The sequence below is a fragment of the Thamnophis sirtalis genome, unplaced genomic scaffold, assembly GCF_051295495.1.
Source record: "Thamnophis sirtalis isolate CommonGarterSnake01/CBP01778 unplaced genomic scaffold, rThaSir2_p1.2 scaffold_5, whole genome shotgun sequence".
In the NCBI taxonomy this organism is placed as follows: Eukaryota; Metazoa; Chordata; class Lepidosauria; order Squamata; family Natricidae; genus Thamnophis; species Thamnophis sirtalis.
In genome coordinates this window covers 69,141,189-69,165,027 of record NW_028261385.1, presented here as the reverse complement: position 1 = coordinate 69,165,027, position 23,839 = coordinate 69,141,189, and the positions used below count along the sequence as shown (strand labels likewise).

At 38.9% G+C, this 23,839-nt stretch overlaps 1 protein-coding gene across 1 annotated transcript in view; it reads left to right on the top strand.

Moving 5' to 3' along the window:
* Positions 1-23,839, top strand: part of RORB (RAR related orphan receptor B) — a 138,792-nt gene that overhangs the window by 97,185 nt on the left and 17,768 nt on the right. Inside the window, exons 3-4 of the mRNA XM_014054578.2 lie at positions 447-588; positions 6,108-6,509. Of these exons, the coding sequence (XP_013910053.1) occupies positions 447-588; positions 6,108-6,509 (544 nt within the window). The remainder of the gene's footprint in view (positions 1-446; positions 589-6,107; positions 6,510-23,839) is intronic.

Sequence of the window (23,839 nt, the reverse complement as noted above, 5' to 3'; positions counted from 1 at the left end):
CAAACTCGCTGTGTGATTTCAATTCCATGCTGGCTGGGGAATTCTGGAAGTTGAAGTTCAGACATCTTAAAAGTCCTATGGTTGAGAAACCCTTTTCTATATGACATCATTAATTTCTCACTTTTGTATCCTGACAATCCCTCCAAAATCTTTGGAGCTTCTAGGGGAAAGGGTGTGTTTAAAATTATCCTAATGTAACCTTTGCAACAACTGTGAGAGAAACTTTTAACTTGAGAACGCAGGTGGAGTAGCCTTATTCAGAGTATTGTAGCTTAGTAGAAACTTCTGTTAAAGCACTAAGGCTAACATTCATTATTATCCTAACTTTATCCGGACCTGGCAAAATTTCAAAAATCATAACACATCCAGACACTAATTGCCAGGATGGTTCTGAGATGTTGCCTTAAATACAGAGATTTAGCTGTCTTTCTTTTTCTCCTCACTAGGGATTCTTCAGGAGGAGTCAGCAAAACAATGCCTCATATTCCTGCCCAAGGCAGAGAAACTGTTTAATTGACAGAACCAACAGAAATCGCTGCCAACACTGCCGACTGCAGAAGTGTCTTGCCCTGGGAATGTCTCGAGATGGTAAAGCCCTAGCTTTCTGATTCACAGATCAGTCTTTGGAACCGTTCTTCCTTGCAGTCTGTTTCCCCTTTCCCAAAGTAATCTTTCTGTTCGGTGACATGGATCCCTGCTGTTTCCCAAACAGAAGCCTTTGTAACTAGAGGGGTTATGATGTCAAACAGAGAGTAAAATTAATCCAAGTACAAGATGTCACAATAGAAATTTGGAACAGAATTGCTGATAAGCATTAAGCTAAATTTCTCCAGTCACTATAATGGGATTTACCAGATCTTGGTTTAAGGAGACTTTGGAATACAGTGTTTGTTATTTTATGCATATGGCATAGGTCCCTTCCCATGCCCCCCCCCCCATTTGTCTCTTAAACTGAGAAAATTTCAAAACACAAACATTGCTCACAGCAGGCCCAAGAGCAGTGTATGATGATGAAAGTTTTTTTAAACTCCCTAAACAATTATTATTTATTTTAACTATTATTTAGAGTCCACATGTGACTGAGATGGGAAGCTTAAACATATATATGTGTGTGTGTGTGTGTGTGTGTGTGTGTGTGTGTGTGTGTGTGTGTGCAGAGAGAGAGTGGGGGGAGGGAGAGGGAGAGAGAGAGAGAGATGGATAAGGCCACCAAATCAAATAAAACTCAGAATTAAAAAATACTGTAAGGAAGCACAACTAGAAACAAAATACTAGTGCACTGAGTAAATGCTCAAAAAAGAAAATTTCAGCCCCCAATCATAATCATTGCAATTGACAATGTGATCAAATACTTGCAGTGTCTGTGCATGTTTCAGGGACAAATGCTTGGAAATAGTATTGGTGAGATGGGCAGCATATAAATTTAATTAATAAATAAAGATATTTGTTTATTTCCTTCTGGATTTTATGAAACAAAAGGTAAAATAACATTACTAACTGGGATACAGAATGTTTAGTAACTGGCAAATTTAAAGAGGAGAAAACAAGCCTGGATTGGTTGCATTCTCTGCCCAGCACAGGCAACAACGGGCTGAAAGTGCTGTCAATCAGAAGCATTTTTCAGAACTCCTTAACCCTGACTGGTATCATAAGCACTTTGGACATTATGGAAGGAAGCAAAAGCAACTTTATGTGAGACATCCTTGAAGAGCATTCAAAAGTGCAGCCGTTCCACAGTGCAGTAGTGCAAGCAGTAATGGACATCTCTCCATATGCCCAGGCAACTCCTCTGGTTTACAAGCTGCCCTGGTTGCCAATAAGATTATGGCCATAATTCAAGGTTCTGCTTATTATTTATAAAGCTCCATAGCATGTACTGTATGTGTTGACCTTTGAGTCAATCCATGCAGTTTTCTTAGCAAGATTTTTGCAAGTGTTTTGCCATTGTCTTCTTCTTCCTAGAACTGAGAGTGGGGCTGGACTAAGATCACCCAGCTGGTTTGATGCCTGTCAGAAATAGAATCCAGTGTCCCACTTAGTGCCTTAACCATAGACTAAAGTGACTGCTTGGTCTAGTGCAGCATTGGACTTAGTTATTTGAAGGACTGCTGTCTCCCATCCTGTCTATTCAGACAGAATCATCATGCTGCAGGTCCATCCATTAAACAATGTCATCTGATGGAATCACGAAAGTGTGCTTTCTCTATCACAATATCTGTCATTTGGAACAGCATTCCCACAGAGATTTGTATAGTCCTAACCTTGATCTTTTTCAGACAAGCCTTAAAGACTCAGCTATTATGACACAGTGGTTCAATGGCTAAGATGCAGAGCTTGTCGATCAGAAAGGTTGGCAGTTCGGCAGTTCGAATCCCTAGTGCCACGTAACGGAGTGAGCTTCTATTACTTGTCCCAGCTTATGCCAACCTAGCAGTTGCCAAAGCATGTAAAAATGCAACTAGAAAAATAGGAACCACCTTCAATGGGAAGGTAACAGCGTTCTGTGCACCTTCGCCATTTAGTCATGCCGGCCACATGACTACGGAGACATCTTTGGACAGGGCTGGCTCTTCGGCTTTGAAATGGAGATGAGCACCTCCCCCTAGAGGCGGGGCACATGTGTGTGAGGGGAACCTTTACCTTTACCTATTACCTTGGACTAGAATGAAAGGAGGACTATTTTGTGAAGCTGGGTGCACAAGGCAAATAGTGGGTTGCCTCTTCCTGGTTAACCATTGCTTTTTCATTGATTAATTATTTCCATAATTTTATTTTACTGTTATTCACCAGAGTCTGTCTTTTGCAAATATGGAGGAAGAAGAAAGATGATATGAAAATCGGTGTGGTTAAATGCACATTGTAAAAACAACTTAGGTGGAATTACCAGCTTGTTTGGGACTTTCTTTTTTTAAGGACACAGGGGACTGAACTAGAATGCAATGCATGGGAGAAAGGCGTCTACTACAGTGAATATGTTTTGCCTTGAAAATAAATGCAATTTCTTGAATATTTTCAATAACCCTTTAGGAAGAATATGACTGAATAACATTAATATATAAGAAACTACATTTTTTTCCGATAGAAATTATGTTGTTAAAGGTTTCCTCCATTGTGTTCTTAAGGGTTCCAATATGTAAATATGAAAGTTCTTGAGTGCAGCTGCTAGTGATGCGTCCTTGCTCTGTTCCATTTTTTTGCAAGTGTAAAAGCATTTATCCTGCATATTTTATTTATTTTATTTTAATTAAGAAGACCAAATCTCTTACTGCATTCCAGCCCTCGTAATGGCAGCGGCTCAAATAGTGACAATGAAATGAAAGATCCCAGAATGTCAGAAATAGTCCCTTTTCAAGTAGTAACATGTTACTTCCTGAGCATTCCCCAGAGAAAGGACATGTAACTATGCACCTTTGGGACAACCGTGACCTGGATGATTTCCATAGACAACGTGAATCTATCCAGTGTCATGTCACTTTTGTGGCCAAATATATCTCAAGCTTGAAAGAAATATTTATTTATACAGGTGTTTTCTATAGTGTCTATTGTGGATCAGGGATGATGCCTCCAGATGTTTTTGGATTGGACATCAAATGAATCCCAGTCAAAATAGCTAAAGGTTTGGGTTGATAGGAGTTTCAGTCCAGCAATTTCAACATTTTCCCTGGTCAACAGCAGTCCCCCCACTCTCCCTCCCTTCCTCCCTCCCCCCCTCTTCTCTCAACAAAGGGGGTCAGAATGATGAAAGCAACGTTGTGGCACACAACATGAGCTCTGACCCTTTGGAACGCGGGTCGTGATGTCACTCACATGTCGGAAGGCAGCAAAGCTTGCAAAGTTTGATACTGCTTTCATCATTCTAACAAAAACAGCAAGCATTCCTGCATGATGCTGTCTCCAGCTCTGTCCTGGCCTATTGAAAAAAATGGCTAATGAAGATGGTGATATTGCTTTGCGTTATGACTGACAGTTTTCTCCCTTTTCTTGTCACAAGAAACGAACCCTTTTATTACTTTAAGGTTATATGTGACAAATACTTTTCTGGGATGTAATCCACAAATTGTGCTTCTTTAGAGGAAGTATGATTCCTGTAGAGTGTTTCCTTTAGTCTGTTATTTCCCTTCCCTGTAACCTGTATAACATTATCTCCCACCTCCCCGAAAAGTGTATGAAGATAACAGCCCCGTTGACAGATTGTGATAATAGGGAGTTGGGGGCTTGTTATCTTCCAAAAGTACTAATCCTGTTAGTGCACAGATTGAAGGTTTGGAGAAAATTGATAAATCACCCAGGATATAAATCTGAAGAGAACATTTTTAGAGAGACCTGGTTTGTGGCACAGTGAACACAGGGAGATGAAAAAGCAATTGTGAGGCTGCTCATTATGCACGGCAGGATGGTGGTTGCTTGGCACTCTAGGAAGAATATTTTCTTGGTTTCAGAGGAACTTAGGCTAGGGTGAGCAATTGGAGTGAGTATCCTGGGAGACTAGGCCCTACAGCTCCCTTGTCAGCAAAAGACAACCAGCAAAAGAGTAGACCATAGGGCACAAAAGGACAACAGGTTGTCGCTTTGGGTGACAATATCCTATGGTCTAACTGTCTCTGTCAGACTCTATCTTGGGGTGTGTTTTAAAATAAAATATTTAAAATATTCTTCGTTTCCTCCAGAAATCTCAAGTTCAATTAAAAAAAATGTTTAACTCAAAAACCTGAGTTTTTAAATAATTTGGAATTATTACAATTCTAAATTTGCAGAAAGGTATATCACATCATTTTCTTCCACTGTGTTAGTGGAAGCCAATCAATTAAAAATTAAAATAATTTCTCTTTATAGTGACCAACTTTAATTGTTATCCTAAACATTGCAAAACCATCAACAGGCTGATTTATTTGGGGGAAAAAATCATCATTGTTTTACTAAATCTTTTTTTAATGAATGTATATTTCATCTACAAAATGGATTTCCAGAAGAATCAGTCAGGGCAGAATATTTTGATTAAAATTTACCGAACTTTGAAGAAGAAATCAACTATAAAACAATCCTGATAATCCTGATATGTGAATCTATGACAACAATTAATATGGATCTTTTAAATACAAATTTCCATTAAATCCAAATTACCTAATTTGCATACATTTCTATTATATCTGTAATTATGTAATTGACATAAATGGTGTATGCAGTAAAACTTCAATTCACTGTAATGGATAGACCATTAATTTAACTAACAAAATGGAATGAAGTTAAAGCTAAACATTTCTTGTTGCATCTGGAATCATTACTTTAGTCCATTGCTTTCTAGTAGATTAATCTCATGATTACTGGTCTTAAGGTAAAGTTGCTGAGATTTCCAAGGGAATGGTGCAGAAACATTTTGATTCTGTACTTTAATAAGTATTTAAAAGTAAAGCTTTTCTCACCATGAAGTTAAACAAGCAGAAACAAAACTGAATTCCTTGAACCATTATATGAACAAATTTTCTCTTCCATTAAAAATATATAAATTCACAGTTGTTCAATATTAATTCTCTTTGAGTTCCTGTACAGGTTATTTCAACCACTGCACAGTAAGAATCAAATATATAGGACTATATTCCTCTTTTGGTCTAATTGGGACAAAATAAGAGATTTATATGCAATGATTTTAAAGAAAATTGCATACTGAAAGTAATCTCCCAGGTACCACGGTGTTTATACTGAATGAATGAATGAATGAATGAATGAATGAATGAATGAATGAATGAAGGCAGGCAGGCAGGCAGGCAGGCAGGCAGGCAGGCAGGCAGGCAGGCAGGCAGGCAGGCAGGCAGGCAGGCAGGCAGGCAGGCAAACAGCCTGGTTTCTAGTGATGGACATCTTCTACCATATAAAAATTCTCTCAACAAATGTGGTTTCTTAAACTCCTTCACTGCCTTATATATGGCCTAAATCCATTCAATTGTACTTTATCCAATAGCCATTATTAAACTACAAATTGACACAGTCTTTAAAGATTAATAATCTCTAATCAGTTTGAAACACTTACTACCCTGCACCTGGCATACAAGTCAAAGTGATATTCTAAAAATAAGAACACCAATGTATTTTTGAAATTGTTCTTGTTTCAGCTGTAAAGTTTGGAAGAATGTCCAAAAAGCAGAGGGACAGTCTCTATGCTGAGGTACAGAAACATCAGCAGCGGCTGCAGGAGCAGCGCCAGCAACAGAGCGGCGAGGCTGAAGCCTTGGCCCGAGTCTACAGCAGTAGCATCAGCAATGGCTTAAGCAACCTGAACAATGAAACGGATGGCACTTATTCAAATGGGCACATTATTGACCTGCCGAAGTCCGAGGGTTATTACAGTGTGGATTCTGCTCAGCCCTCCCCAGATCAGTCTGGCTTAGACATGACCGGAATCAAACAGATCAAGCAAGAACCTATTTATGACCTCACTTCTGTACCAAACTTGTTTACCTATAGCTTTTGCAACAACGGACAATTAGCTCCAGGGATAACCATGGCAGAAATAGGTAAGACAATCTTGTCTTTGGTGTTCAATGTAATTTTCGCAATGGTTGTGGGTCTATCCCTCAAGCTGAGAGGTTGTATTTGAAACGGGTTGATCCTGTCTGACTAGGTTTGTTGTAGAGTCAGTTTACGGAATTCTAAAATGTTTACATTACTTAAATGGAGCAATTCATGATCTGTTTATGAAGCTGAATGCCACAGTCAGTGATAAATCAATCAAATGATAATTACTAAATAGAGAGCTTGTATCAAAAGAGCTCATTATCATGAGGGTTTAATGATCTTTTTGACAACTATACACATTCTTGTCAACAAATCGCTCTGCAAGTGGATCATTAATAGGACTGGCATGAAAATTAATTAGAATGCAGAACTTTGTGATCTTGCATTGAAGACTCAAGATTTACATCAGCATTTGGCATAGATGACTTCACACTGTCCCTGTTAATTCGTTGGAGAATTTTATTTCAAGTGCTAGGCATAATTTCTTCAGTTGTGACTCTGATAATTGGTAGTGTAACCTCATTGTTAGGTGTCTTGTACAGGGAAGAAGGTGATGTCTTTATGATGACCAATACTTTCTATTCACAGCTATGTTAAAAGACATAATTAGTTTTCAACCAATGATTGTTGTGTTTGTTATAACCATAATTTATTCATCTTATATGCCATTCAGAGGAATGTGCATTCTAAAAACTCTTCTTCTCAGGCCAAAGTTGACTTTCTCGCTAGAAAAATATAGCCATAAATATCTGTTCTGCTAGCATTTAAATATATTTATGAAGAGGAATAAAAATAGACTACTTCTGGGCAATTAGTCTTGGTTGGATTTGGAGATGTACATCTGCAAGTTGAGGGCAAACCAGCCTGATCCAAGCTACTTCAAAATTCAATTCAAAACAGATTTGTACATATTCAGTCATGGGCAAGCATCAAAAAGCCTGCAGCTGCTTTTGTTACTTCTTTTCTTTGGCAGAATAAAATGATAGACTTTTTAGAAGGAATTGACCCTGCCACGTTTCAGCCACATGCAGTCAAGGACTTCATTAAATGTTTGAAATATTTCCCTGATGGCTCTTTTAGGGCAGAGATTAACAGGGATGAGAAAAGGACAGCACAGCAAATTGTTTCCTAAAAGGGCCTATAAGAGATAGGTTGAATTAATGGTGAAAGTATCCTATATCCAAATGAAATGTATTATTTTTCAAAAACTATTTAAACTGCAGGCCCTTCATTTTCTGAGATCCCGAGATTCACACTGTAGTGAAGCAATCCCATTGACTTGCCCTTCTAATCAATACAATTTCTGAAATACCAGGTGTGTTGGGATAGCTGGATGGCAAACATGGCTGCTCTTGAAAAGAAACCTCTCAGAATGGGATACCAGGCTGGACAAGCCCATTGATAAACTTTTAGAGCTTGATCAGTTCATTATAACAAGTAGGCTAGCCCATTGTGGTAAAAAGCCATCGAAATATGCAGGCCGTGAACAGGTTGGCATTGGTAAGCTTGCTGTCATCTTATTCCTAAAAGCAGTGAACATTTTGGCTAGCCCTTATGAATCCTGTCTTTTTCTTGATTTTTAAATTGGTATTTGCCCTTAGTCACTGAAAGAAGCTGGGCAGCTTTAGACGTGGGAAAGAATATATAAATAAATGTTAATCCATTCACTCATAATTGAGAAACTTACACCAGCACGGATCATGCAGAATTTAAAAGTAAGATACGGCTCCAAAGGGCTGCTGGACTGGTCAGCTGTGAAACCATATTCAAAATGCTAAGAAACGAAGAGAGCTCTAAATTGGCTGCCAGGATCATCACAAACGTGTATTTTAATTCTGTTTGCACAGGAGAGAGCAGAGTTAAGCCTTCTAGCAGGCCACATTAATGAGCATTGAGTACTAAGAAAATGAAGGAAGCCTGAAGCACTGCCACCCATACCACCCCAAGAGAGCTCTGATAGGCAGAGAATTTAATGAGGCGATAAACTCATTGGCCAGTCACTTACTGAATGTCAGGGAAAATATTTCACACACATGCACGCAGGCACACACACACACACACACACATACACACACACACCATCCGCCCCCAGTCTTCTCCATATATGGAAGTGAAAAAGCAAAATTGCATTTTGTCTGCAAAAAGTCTCCAAAGCAGCAGAGAAGCCATGGAGTCTGTAACCACTTTGGAACCATCTGATTCAGTTTGCTACATCAAAGCAGGTCCCCACTTCATTTTGTGAGGCTGCTTCCATGGGAATTGAACTGCATCTTTGTCAGAGTGAAGCACCCCTTTGAAGCTTTGCATAGCCTTGAGCTCCAGAGCTTTCCTAAAACCACAGACTAATTACAACAAAGCAATAGCTCTTTTGGGGCTGTCTTCTCAAATCTGCTGGGTCTTGGCTGATTACACTACACAGACTACACCTACCAAACTAAGCCAAAATATAATTTATTTCTTCTTAGCTTCACATGTGGATATCATAACTGGGCTGCAAAAATCAAGATGACCGCTAGCTGGCATCAAAAGGATGGTTAACTCTTTTAGTCTTTGCTACCATGTTGGAATCATCTGGATTTTTTTTGTCACCTGGATCTGGAAGTGCTACTAAAATCCTTAAGCTAACATTTCCCTTGCTTCCATCTCTTGAAACACAGGAGTCAAAAGTGACAGAGCATCCCCAGCATCCCAAAGCAGCTCTTCTAATGGTCATCTGGAACTTTGCAGCCCAGATATGGTAGATCAAGCTTAGCAATGATGTGATAATCCAGTCTTCATGATTTAGAAGCATATTTTTTTCATTGGGGGGGGGAGGGTGACCGTAGTTAATCTTATAAATATATACATAAATATAGTGTGTGTGAATTCAACCAATGTTCTTGTATTTCTCATCATATCATGGGTTAATACAGAGTTTTTCGAATTTTAAGATGTGTGGACTTCAACTCCCAGAATTCTGGGAATTTAAGTCACGCACCTTAAGGTGGCCAAGTTTGAAAAACACTTAGTTGGTGAAATGTATAAATTGAACTGATGAATAAGAGATTGTACAGTCATCCGTAAGAATTGCTGGAACGGAGACAGATTCTATCTCTATCAACAGTGTTTTTCTTAATGGAATGTTGTTCTTTCCATATACCCCAACATCCTGGGGCTTCTATGCAATAAACAGATAGACACATAGACACTGCTTTAGAGGTACTACCTTATCTATAGGGTGGATTGTGTGTGTGTGTGTGTGTGTGTGTGTGTGTGTGTGTGTGTGTGTGTGTGTTTTGAGAAGCACTGCTTCTTGGTTATTGTATAAGATTGAAGGATCACTTTGTTACATAAAGCAAGGGGTTTGATATTTAAAAAAACAGTGACTTCAGGTTGTAGACATAAGCCTAAATCAGATTTTGATGGGTAGACATATGCTGAGCTAAAGTTTGATTAACGTGGTTTACTAAATAAACCATGCCTCTTTGCTTATAGAATTAAATAGCTGAGGTCTATAGCAAAGGTTAAGTTTTACCTTAGTAACTGAGTCCAAGAAATGATATCTGAATTAAGTCATTAAATATTTCTCCTTTGTGTAACAACCAGTGGTGGGTTTCAAATCCCGTTCCAACCGGTACTGTTGGAACAGACCCGGCGGCGTCCTCATAGATGTGTGCAACCCATGTGCACGCACGCAGCGCGTGCTTGCCTCTCAGCACCTCTGCAATGTTCCGCAATGCTCCAGCTGCTCCACAGAGCATCGCACAGGCGCTGTATGCACGTGCGCAGAAGCGCAGAAGCCTTTAAACACAGGCAAGGAGCTCAGACAGACAAATGGGCCCTCTGGAGCACTGTACAGGAACAGTATCCAGTGCTCAGGGCTGGCTCAGGTATGCCCGTACTGGGGCGTACCGCCTGCAAGCCACCACTGGTAACAACCAACCTCATGAAGAATTCTGAACATCTCAAAATATTGCACTAAAGATTTTTGGTTGGTCCTAATAACGTTTCTGATTTTAAAAAACACCCATTGGGGAAAATGGATTTGCTTAATAACCATGGTGTTTGTGTAAAGGTTGTCATAAAAACAGTCATAACGTTGAATGTGACACCTCGCCCTTTGACTGCAATGACTTACAGTCATAAGTCAAGGACTACTTGTATCCCATTGCTTAACAACATACCAGGATTAAGAGTTAGAATCAAAATGTCCGAGAAAGATAATTGATCTTTTAACATCATTGCTGTTTTCATAAGAAACTAGAGGGAGCCAAGAATTGCACTATTTTTCAATCTTATGTTTTCACAGTGGCTTAGAATGGGGAAAAAATTAAATTGGAAAGATGATTCCAGCATGGAGACAGAGTTACTGAGAATGCTTTTCATGTATTGAATTCCTCTTTGCCCAGCGGTTTGTTAAAACCTCACAATGGGACCAACATTAAAAAAAATAGTAAAAATGGTAGAAAGCCCTGCAGAGAAACTGTGGTTCTAAACAGAGCATGAAAGAAAGGCAAGCATCTTAAAATGGTATAGTTATATTAATTTTTTTGTTGTTTCTGGTCCCACTAGCGATAAACAGAGAATGACTTAGTAATTAAGGGAAGAGTGGGCACACAATGGCAACCCTGTTAGCTTGAAGGCTATCCCATGAGAAAGAGACCATCAAGGGCTGAATAGGTTCTAACCACATTTTCCAGATTGGGATCACAGCACTCAGATCCTTACAGATCGAAACAAAGCTTCCTTATGCTTTAAAGCTGCGGTGCAGCCTTGAATGCTCAGCTCACAATGCAAATTACTGCTTTTTAAGCAAACCCGCCAAGCGAAGAATGGGCTGCAGGGTTGCCAAAATGCAGAGCCACCACGGGCCCTGTGCCTTGCTTTGTTATCGTTCGGTGTTTCGCAGGTATCCTTTTAAAAGAGAGGCCGGGCGGAAACATAGTTTAGTTGTACCTATATTTTTACCGAACCTAAGTTGCTTTTCAAACTCCTGAATGATTAAAAAAAATTCTTTAATGCACTGAATATCACTTAGGCTATTTTCATTTTTCCCGTGGGTCTGTTTGCTCTGGCTGGGGTCATACACTGACAAGAAAACCTGAGCATTTTGCTAGCTTCCTAAAATGACAATATTAGAGCTCCTGTGGCTGTTCACAGAAACAGAGCTGGATTCCCATAGGAGAGAGATATGAAGGAGTCAGAGTTTTCACTTTTTGCATTTGTTGAACACAAAACAGAGAATCTTCTCGAAATCTGTTCTGATGTCAACGTACCAAGCTGGGCGTTCTCTGATTCATGGTCCTTTACAGAACTTTCCCAAGGGACAATCTGTCCCAACTTTGGAGTTTGCAAAGTATCACTGAGCTCCAAAATATCTCTCCCTCTCCCTCCCTCCTTCCTTCCCTCCCTCTCTCTCTCTCTCTTTTACTTTTATCCTAAACCTCTTCCCCATATACAAAATTATTTGCCTGGGGACTTCTTATGGCTCTGTCCTCTTTTATCTTATTTGCCCACAACTAATTTTAAGATCCCTCTTAGAGAATCATATTTAATTATTCCGGCTTTAAAGATTGCTTGGATATATCTCAGTTATAGTTCTGTAGATCAAGGTTGCCATCTAGTGAGTATTGAAGTCATCAGATTCTTCAGAGATGCAGTTAAAACACTGCTTAATATGTGGACTACATTGTTTGTTCAGGGGTGAATACAACATTGTGGCTGAATCTGATATTGAGGGAAGATGGGCAACAGGTGAAAAATCTTACTGACTGCTCCAAATTCATCCTTTCATCCCTGGGCTTCCGGTCCAAAGATTGTAACCTGTCCAGTGCACGCATGTATGCAAACACAAATATAGGCACAACACAAGGAGATACAGAAGTGCACAGAGATATACTATGAGACTTCACCATGCCTAAGAAAATGAGAAACTTCCTATGGCCACTCCTGCTCAAAGGTTGGAAAGAATTTCTGAAGCCATGTCATCCCTACTTTGCTCTAAATAGGTATTTTAATTAAATAATATTAATGGAAGAGATACTTACATTTTAAAACGCTATGTGTAGGACTCAAACACCAGTTCTTGTTTATAGAAATATTTCTGAGCATCTTGGTTCTTTAGACATTATTTATTCATTTTTTTATTCCAATTTATATAGTCACCTATCTCAAAAACACAACTCTGGGCAGTGTTTAGAATATGCATCCTACTTAAATCCTAGTTATATCCTCCGTGGTTTCAAATAGCAAAGATTCAGAATACATAGAAGGGAGAGGAAAAATGTAACTTTGTGTATTTATCCTCTGGTAAATTGTTAGTGATGGGATTTTATATGACCATTTTTTGAAGGTGACCACAAACGAGGTTCACAGCTTGTGGATTAGTGATTCATAGAAAATTAGTACACTGGCAGTTGAAGTCACCATAAGCACCTTCAATTTTGTTTGAAGGCTCATTAAACAAAGTTCTTTTAAAAATTACTTCACTGCTTTTCTTTTTTCACTAATTATAATATTTTACATATTAAAAAGTAGGTTAAAGCTTTATTTATGTACCTAGCTATAAATGTAGGTGAAAACTCCTTCAAATATTATGATAATACTAAAATATTTAAAATAGTCAAATGAATAACTATTGTGACTTTTGAGGAGATATTTTATATAACCTGCAATTGTAGCCCTTTTTGTTGCTATTGTTTTGTTTTTATTTATTTTTATATCACATCACATTAAATTTTAAATAGAATAATAACAATACAAATTTTGAAAAAAAGTAAATAAAAGAAATAAAACTAGTGAGTAAATTTCAACAAGTACAAAGAAAGAAATAGAGATATTAAACAGATACTTTAGAGCAGTGGTTCTCAACTTGTGGGTCGTGACCCCTTTGGGGGTCAAACTACCCTTTCACAGGGGTCGCCTAAGACCATCGGAAAACACATATTTTCAATGATCTTAGGAACCAAGACACCTGCGTGCCAGTGTCAGGGGAGTGGTGGCGGGGTGCTGCCTTGAAAAAGGGAGGGCTACCTGACAGGAGCGCGGCACAAGGACAGCCGGCGCCCAGCCTATTGTGACACAAGAGGCACCAGCGGGCAGATCGGATGGGTGCGCTTGATGAGGGGAAGGGGGAGAATGAAGTACCCGAGCACGGGCGAGGCAGTGCCCTGAGAGATGGCCTGGCTGGGCTCGATCTCCCAGCAATGAGGGGAGGGAAGGGGACACTGGGAAGGAGCTGAGAACCGAGGTGGAAAGGATGGTGACGATGTCCATTCAGTCCGCAGCCGCCTCCTCCTCAGAGACTCAGAAGTTCACATGGGCGTTCTGCAGCAGCTGGCTCCAGACGTTCGGGTTTTTCCTTTTCTGTAAAAACTTCCGTCCATTCACAAGGAGCCTTTGTTTCCTTCCCGCAATATCTATGAATGAATGAGTGTTTGGAAAACTTGGGAGCAAGAGGATTCCAGGAGTTTAGGGGCCGAAGGGAAAAAAGGTAGCCGTCACAAAACATCTTCAGCAGCCGCTTTGAAAAAAAATAAAGCACTGCATCTTTTTAGTTTTAAGTTTCAAGCTTCCACGCTTAGAATAGAATGGAATGGAATAGGAAAATGGAATGGAATGGGAATGGGAATAGGACTGAAATAGGAATAGGAATAGAATGAAATATAAATAGAAACGTTTATTGGTGGAGTGTGATAAGATGCACAAGGAATGTGTCTCTAGTGCACCAACTCATAGTGTACATATAAACAGCAAGTAATAGGTCATAGGTCATAATAATAGTTACAATCAGTAGTTACAAACAACAATTGATAAATCATAAAGAACCAGTAGGACAAGATGAAAAAGAGGAGGGGATATCCAACCTAGTACTGTATTTCTTTTTGACCATTTTTTTTTTACTGTCTTTCTTCTCTGTTTTATTTTTATTTTGTTACCAACTGAAATGTTTCATGGACTTTTTGTAACAAGGTTAGAGTTTATATTATGATATGATAGGATAGGATAGGATATTATTACATTACATTACATTACATATATTATATTATATATATATATATATATATTATTTTCATTAGCAAACCATTTCACAATATATAATTACATATTGTTTTTGTGATTAATCATTATGCTTTAATTATGTTCAATTTGTAATAATGAAAATACATCCTGCATATCATATATTTACATTACGATTCATAACAGTAGCAAAATTACAGTTATGAAGTAGCAACGAAAATAATTTTATGGTTGGGTGTCACAACAACATGAAGAACTGTATTAAAGGGTCACGGCATTGGGAAGGTTGAGAACCACTGCTGTAGACGAAGTAGAGTATCGACTTTCTGTTATCTAGTGCTTGTGCAGAAAGTTGCAGTCAGTTATCAGTCCTGCCCTGTCTATTATTCCTGGTCATAGGTGAAATGTGCACTGAAAAATAAGAGAGACATATTAGAAATTCATAAAAAATCTTGACATTCCTTCCTTCCTTCAGAAGGCAAGCTCTCTTTTTCAGTATGACTGCAAGAATCCTCCCAGCAAAGGCTGCCACCTCTTTGCCAGCCATTTCCTGGCAGCAGCAGCTGGCTGGAGGCTGCTAAAAACTACCGGAGGTTTCAAACACGCTGAAAAAGCCATTGCCATTGTCACGCTGTTCTTCATGCTGGTTGCGCATGTACATCCCATTTCCTGCTGCACTGGAGGGACTTGCCCAGGCAAGTCTGAGCAGAGCATCAGAGCAGGCAATGCACATGCGCTGCTGGCATGAAGAATGGGAGTGATGGCAGCGGCTTTTTTGGCGCGTTCAAGATCTCCGGTAGTTTTCGGTGGCCTCCAGACAATCACTGCTTCCGGGAAGTGGCTGGTAATAAGGCGGCGGACCAGCCGCCGCAGGAAGAAGGTACACCTAAAGAAAGTGGTGGTGGTTGGGTGGATTCTCGCAGTCACACCGAAAAAGAGACCTTGCCTTCTGGAGTCCGAACCAGCCGCCGTGGGAGGAAGGTAAGCCCAAAGAAAAAGATGGTCATGGAGGAGTAAGCAGGGCTAGGGCCAGGGCCTCTGAAGGAGCAGAAGTGGGAATGGCAAAGGGAGAGCAGCAGGCATGCAGGAGGAGGCCTTTGACAGATTAGGCCAGGCCTGGTCAGAAAATAGGTAGAAATTCATTTTTTTCTCTACTGGGTTCTGTGGGAATGGCTTGGGGGGGTTCATGTGACTGGGTGTGGGCATGGGTTATGTCGAGTTGGCCACATCCACCCAGTCACATGACACCCCCCCCACCAAGCCATGCCCACAGAACCAGTAGGAAAAAAAATGAATCCCACCAAGGGCCATTTCCCCCACAGTGATTCACCCAGACAATTGAACAACCATACCAACAAAGCAATGGATGTCCCTAGACTAAAATGAAGAAAGGGGAGGAAATCAAATCAAATTTTGGATCATGCGTGTTCTTAGCACGTTTCCTCTGTATGTTTGTAATGTCTCAGTGTTTCTATTCCAGAAATAGAAAAAAAGGGAGGATGGGGAAAGACTCTTTTTTGGGGAGAATCAACAATAGTAGGTGATCATGAAAAAGCATAGCTAGGATTAATAGGTTGATCGTACTTCTTCTCTGACATAAGATCCTTAGGAAGTTTAGTTACTTATGTACATTGTCAAGACCAATTTATGGCAGCCCTGCATGAGCTAAAATCCGAGGCGCTCCCAAGTAAATATAGAGAAATACTGCATGTCCTTCCAAGGTTTATTCTGGCAATGACGGGCATGTCCAGAAGAGTCTATGCAGGAAAACCTATCCAAAAGAAATCAGTTTTAATTTTTTTTAAAGATTTCCTTTTCCCTTCTTTATTTAGACAATGAAATTATAAATTGCTAGGACTATACAAACTACAAAGGAGCTTCATTCGATTAACTTTAAAACCAAATGTACCTTCAAACTTCATGAAGTAACAGAATCTTATCTATCTATCTATCTATCTATCTATCTATCTATCTATCTATCTATCTATCTATCTATCTATCTACCTACCTACCTACCTACCTACCTACCTACCTACCTACCTACCTACCTACCTATGAGATACACACACACATACATAAATACACAGACATATATATATATATATATATATATATATATATATATATATATATATATATATATATATATATATATATATATATATATATATACACACACACATATACATACACCCACACCCACACCCACACCCACACACACACACACACACAGTTTCCCTGAAAATAAGACCTTCCTGGATAATAAAAATAAATCTAAACTAATCCATGTATGTATGTATGTATGTATGTATGTATGTATGTATGTATGTATGTATGTATATGTGTGTGTGTGTGTGTGTGTGTGTGTGTATAAATACACACACACACAGCCTGAAGATGGCGAGTGAGACCTCGCCGAAATGTTGCCAAAACAATCTCAATCTTACAAGGGAAAAGACCCGAATACAACAAGACCAGCATACCTACACCCGTGAAAATCTACGAATATATATATATAATCTCACCTAAATGACTCTGGGCAGCTTGCAAATAGAAACTGAAAAAACAGGCACAGAAAAATAATAATAAAAATGGAGTTTAAAAGAGAATTAAGGATTACAGATGTTTCAAAGGTTGAAGCAGTTCCCTCAAGCCACCAACCAACTTCACTCTTAGATCCCCATGCCAGCCAGATCTTGATACTGGGGACCCATCTCATCTCCAGGGGCAGAAAATCCCTTCAGTATGCCCTGAGGGCACTTCAATCTGACTTCCTGCTGCAGCCATTGCAGGCAATTCTAAAGCTCACACCAAAGGACTTGACAGTACTGCAGGAAGCATTTCAGGAAAGGAGCCTTCTCCACAGCACTGGTCCAAAGTTGTTTGTGGACCCATGAGTTGCTTTATGGAGGTAAATCACCTCATGCTTTCACTTAAATCAGGGATGTCCAACCTTGGCAATTTTAAGACTTATGAACTTCAATTCCACGAATTCCTTAAAGTTGTCATGATTGGACACCCCTGATTTAAATGAAGCGTCACCACATACTAATTTATATGAAGGCCATTCTGACATTTTTCTGGCAATGTGGCACACTGGTGATAGGGCAAGAAAAATATACATTTGCATAGGGTCAGAAAGAGAAGAACAAAATTAAAGATGAGGGGAAATGAGAAGAAACACATAACTGGGCAGAGAAAAAATATCTTGTTTAGTGATTATTATGAATAAAATTAAAAAGGCAAGCAATGCTTCAGAGATACTTCTTTAGGCTTAGATCAGTTGTCAAACTCCTTTGTTATAACAAACACACTGCTTTACTTACTTACTTACTTACTTACTTACTTACTTACTTACTTACTTACTTACTTACTTATTTTGCGCCTTTATTATTTTTATAAACAAGTCTAGACTGCAAACCTATCCAACAGATCTTTCCCCCCCCTCCTATTTTCACCAACAACAACCCTGTAAGGTGGGTTGAGTTGAGAGAGTGTGACTGGCCCACAGTGTCCCAACTCACATGGAACTATAAATCACAGTCTCCCACTATCTAGCCTGGTCCCTTAACCACTAGATTAACCTGGGTCTATATGACATGCATCCTTGTCAAATATTTACAGAATTCCTTAGATCAAGAAAAATGGCAACACTAAGTCATGAGGATTGATTGCTTAAAGCCTATGAGCCTGAAAGTACTCGGCTCCATTCTTGATCATGTAAGGTCCCTACTGGATTACTATCGTCAGGGAGAGCAACTAAGCATTGACCTCTCCCATCATTGTGAGGGCCATCTAAAATGTTTGGCAGGTTTTTAGAGTACTCTGCTAATACACCTGATCAAGAAAACAAATCCCTCAATTCAATCTTGCTTCTTCTGACTCATTGATTTCTTAACTGTTGTAAGTATAAGCCAGTGATGGCAAACCTTTTTGGCACCGAGTGCCGAAAAAGTTGCACAGAAACATCGCATGCACACACATGTGCTCATTGGGGCTGCGCTCCAGAAAAGGTGAACTTCTGGGTTCTAGCGTGCATGCACACCTGACAATCAGCTGGCTGGTGCGCATGCACACACCGGTTTTTGGCACTGCCATGCACAGACAACTGATCGCCACATGCGCATGTGTGCCAGAAACCTGGAAGACAAACAGGCAAGGCTGTGAGTGCCGGGCGACATGGCTTCATGTGCCACTGTGGGCATGCGTGCCATAGGTTCACAATCATGGATATAAACCATCTAATTCTTTAGACTCAGAGGAGAGTCTAAAGGACTTAAAGCAGAGGGTTGGAAAAGGCAAAAGAGCAAAAACCCCTAGCAAAATTGATGGAAGGGGAGTGTTATACTTTTCTCCAATCGCCACCCTCATGCTGCAGAGATCCATAAAGGTTTTCAGGCACTTTACATGCAAAATCCCAAGGACAGCAAAAAGAACCATACTGGGGAAGCTGAATTAAAAATGAACTTAATTAAAATACCCTAAAAATAGTCAGAAAAAAATTAAGCCCCAAAGACATCATGCAAAAATTAGTTTCCTAAAAGTCACCAGGACCTCAGGGGACAAATTATTCCATAGAGATGGGGCAGCCACAAACATTAACTTGCAGTGAAACTGAAAGAGAAAAAAAAATGCCTACTTTGCTATACCAGAATGTTCCTCTTATCTTGAATTCAGCAACTTGAATGATCCAGTTCTTTGACATGAACAATTATTGCCATGGTTTTGTGATATCCAACCATCCTTCCCTGGCAGGAATCACTAGGAAAAATGAAAACCCTATCAAGCTATTCCTAAAATGATACTTGAATTATAAGCCTGGAACAGCACAATTTTGATTTTTAACAAATGCTAGAAATGCTGTCAATACAAAGAAAAACCACAACTGCAAACTATAAGGCTCAATAAGGTAAAGGTAAAGGTTCCCCTCACACATATGTGCTAGTTGTTCCTGACTCTAAGGACTGCTAGGTTGGCAGAAGGTGGGACAAGTAACAGGAGCTCTCTCTGTTACGCAGCGCTAGAGATTCAAACCGTCAAACTGTCAACCTTTCTGATTGAACAGCTCAGCATCTTAGCCACTGAACCACCACATCCCCATAAGACTCAATACATATATGTTGTTTATTTGTTAAATTATTTTGCCACCTATCTTGCCATGGACTACTCTAAGGTGACTTACAATAATAAAAAGGAAGAAAAATGAAAAGCATGTAAGAAAAACAGAAGGGAGATTCTATAAAGGGAAACTGAAGCTTCAAACCTTGAGAGAGAGGGAGGGAGGGAGGGAGGGAGGGAGGGAGAGAGAGAGAGAGAGAGAGAGAGAGAGAGAGAGAGAGAGAGAGAGAGAGGGAGAGAGAGAGACCGGTTCAGAACCGGGAGCATTCGCACGGTACTTCTGCAGAGCATCTGTGATGGTGGACGGAGTCTCCCGCCACCGCCATTACCGGTTCATGTGTGTGTGTGTGTGTGTGTGTGAATACCATAGATGAATACCACCTCTGTGCACCCGCACGCGCATGCACGCGCACACACACACACACACACACACACACACACACACACATTTTATAATAACAAAAGCCACTTGGGAAGAACATTTGCCTTCTGTAAATGGTATCCTGATAGATATTATCCTGTTTTAGGACTCTTTCTCTCTGATCTTGTCAGACCAAGCTCTTAATCTTAGAAAAGATGATCAATTGATAGATGGATAGGATGGAGAAACTAAAGACAATAAAGGTTTATCCATATGGCTAGAGATTATGTTACTAGATGAGACAACAAACTTTTTTTTTTGAGTGGATAACCTCACTGAAAATTCAGCCTGTGCTATGTTTTGTAGGTGTTTCTTAATTATTTATTTTACACATCAAGTGGACTTAGCCAGATTGGCTGGAGTGCTTATTTCTATACAGACTCGGTAGAGAAAGAAATACCCCATTGACTGAGGTCTTTTCCTTTACCATCTGCATCATAATTGCATTATGTAAATTTACATGAATGTTATATGAATGCAGTTTATAATGTAAGATTGTTTGCTTCAGAAACAATGTTAAATTAGTTGTTACACCCCAAGAATAACGGGGTGAATTGGGGTGCAGGGCAAACTCTTAAGTACTGAAAGAGGATTGGTACAGAGAGGTGTCTGTAAAACTATTTGACCAAGGGGTACAAAGGAAAAAAATAAAATTAGCGGATGAGTTTAAAAATAACTCAGTTAAAATTTTAGTAACATTATTTCTACATGGTTAATAATGCACTGCCCGTTCATATGTAAATAAAATTTCAAAAAATGTTATACAATAGAGTGAATTTAAATTGTGTGCACTTGCTATAAATAAATCCAGTTCATTATATCCCATGGTCATCAAATAAGTCAATGTAAAATTGGCAAATAATGACTTTTGGCAGAATTCCTAATTGAGGGCTTACCAGTTTATGCTGGCATCAAAGCCCTTCAAATATCCCCCATTTCATTTTGAACAATAATGACTATTCCAAGAAGTGGATCAGCCATATCCTTACTGTGAGCTGGTTTTATTTTCCCCTAATAGTTTTGTATTTTTTGTGCTGAATCACCCTGAGGGCAAAACATTTAGTGGGGGGTGGGATCTTATGACAGTATTTTTGGAAAGCAATCAGAATAATTCCCCATTATTTGGCATGATGTATATGTGAGTCTGGGTCTCTCTCTGTGTGTATCTATGTTATACACACATACTCCTACGCTACTGAAATCAAAATTACTTCTCAGCAAAGTTCTCATAGAATAGAAATAGAACAATTGAATACATGCACCATCAGATATAAAATAAACAAAAGCCAAAAAAATAAATCATAATGCTTAAAAACCACATCGTCACAAAAGCAAAAATAAAACTATAAAAAGGAAAAAGAAAGTGGCATTCCATAAATACAGAGGAAAGGATAAATCCTCTCTGGCTGATCTAATAGGTTTAAAAGAAGATGTCATTGCAAAATCATTGCAAGCCTTCTGAAAAGAATTCCTTCTTCACACATTTCCAAAAAGGTAGTAAGGAGCAGACCAACACAATATCCACCTGTTCCACAGCATTATTCTTGCCACAAAAAAGCAGCATCTTTTTTTAATACCCCCCCCCAGCTTCTAAAAATGTCAGATTTACAGAAGATTTTCGGCTGTATTTGTTCTAATAAGTTGGACCCAGAGGTGGTATTCAGCAGGTTCTGATCAGTTCTGGAGAACCAGTAGTGGAAATTTTAAGTAGTTCAGAGAACCAGTAAATACCACCTTTGACTGGCCCTGCCTCCATCTATTCTCTGCCTCCCAAGTCCCAGCTGATTGGGAGGGAATGGAGACTTTGCAGTAACCTTCCCCTGCCACGGCCACCAAGCCACACCCACCAAGCCAAGTCAAGACACCAAGCCTGATGGCTTTTGCAATGAATTATTTCCCTTGCTAGCTTTCAGTAATTGATATCTACTCTCAATAGTATATATTACTTGATTGTCAATACTTTCTAGTCACTCAGTATCTGTTGCTTCAAAGCCCCTGTAAAAGTGGTACCTTTTCGGAGGATGGGATTTATGTGGCCTTCAACCTGTCATTGTTTTAAAACCTATCACTTCCAGATAGGATGATGGAATCTGCAGTCCAACAAAAGCTGTAAATATGTATGCTTCCACCCATATCCTATTGCATGAAATCAATGCAAAACTGGAATTTGATAAATTGTAAAACAATCCCTTCTTTCTAGATGTATAAGATTGAGAATACAGCTGAAAATAAAATTAGTTATATAGGCTGAACTCGACAATACACTAAAGTGTAACTAGTACGGCAGGTAAGTAGTCCAGTCTGAGCAATTTGTACTTCTAGAACCATCATTTCAAATAAATTGATTAAAATTTATGAACAGCAAACACGACCCATGGCAACCTTTTGTAAACAGTATCCTTAGAAAGTTTGCTTAAAATTACATTAAATGTCAATAAAGATGGATCAATGAACCAAAATGAACCATATTACATTAAGTTCAGTTGTCATACATAATCAGTGAGCTATTCTAACATAAGAAAATAGCAAGTAGTTATATCATCTGTTGAAGAAAATTACTCTAAAGTTGTTTAGTATTCTTTACAACAGGATGCAGATTAGATCCAACACTTCCCTCCCCCCTCCACACACACACTCTACACAAAATGAAAACATTTTTTTAAATTTCCTGCATAATTTGATGCATTTTGAACAAGTTTCTTTATTAAAGGCATTATAAATCACAAATAGAAACATTTCTACACAAAGCAGTCAAAAGTTCTTTACATTCTAAGACCACATATAATACAAGATCAGCATACAATGTAATACATATAAAAAGAAATTTTAAAAATGAAAGAAAATACGAAAGCAATTAGTAGCTAACAATTAATAGCACAAGAAAGGAACCAGACAGTTTTCTACAGCTATAACTCTTGGTAAAAATTTTAAAAACCTCTTAGAGGTTTTTGAAGTTTTCACACAGAAGAAGGATAATAGCCTCTTGGTCACAAAGGCAATTAGAATTATTGACAATTGCAAGTATTAAAGTTGATCACTAATGGGTACACAATGGCTGTTTTAATAGCCTGTGTAAGACCGATTCTATTTCTGAGTGTGAAGAGAAAGAAAGACTTTCATATGGTAGGCTTATAAATTTACTGATTGGTGCCATATCACTGCCCAAAAACAGATCATCATGTCACACTTTAGAGGAAAATAGACATGTAATACATTTTATACATTTCATGGTCTGTATATAAACGGAATGCTTCATATTTTATTTACATTTTTAAAAAAAAATCATTTAGATTGCAATGCCACTACCAAAGGTGAGAACTTCATAAATACTTCTGATAGGTTATTATCTTCTTAATCATTCATCTGTAACACTCATCCAGACTAATCCAGATAAATTGAGGGAATAATGTCGAAACATAGTATATCTTTGATATAGTATATCTATATATAGTATATCTATATATACTTTGAAATCCTGACTGGTTGATTATGTATGTGCCACCATATTGTATCAACTCTTAATTCCCAGTTAGATACGTATGTTGTCCAGGAGGATCTTTCTCCAACCTGGTCCTTCAGATCTTCCAACATCCACCCATCACTGTAGTAATTAAATCCACCCACCTGACTGTTGATTCCCCCTTTTCTCTTTCCTTAAATTCTAATTCTGTAAATAAGTGGAGAATTTTAAACAACTTAACAATATCTGTCTATATTATGTTACTATTAAGATTGTGATTGTCTATATGGAATTGGTTTCCTGAATAAGTGAGAGACAGAATATAATTATTC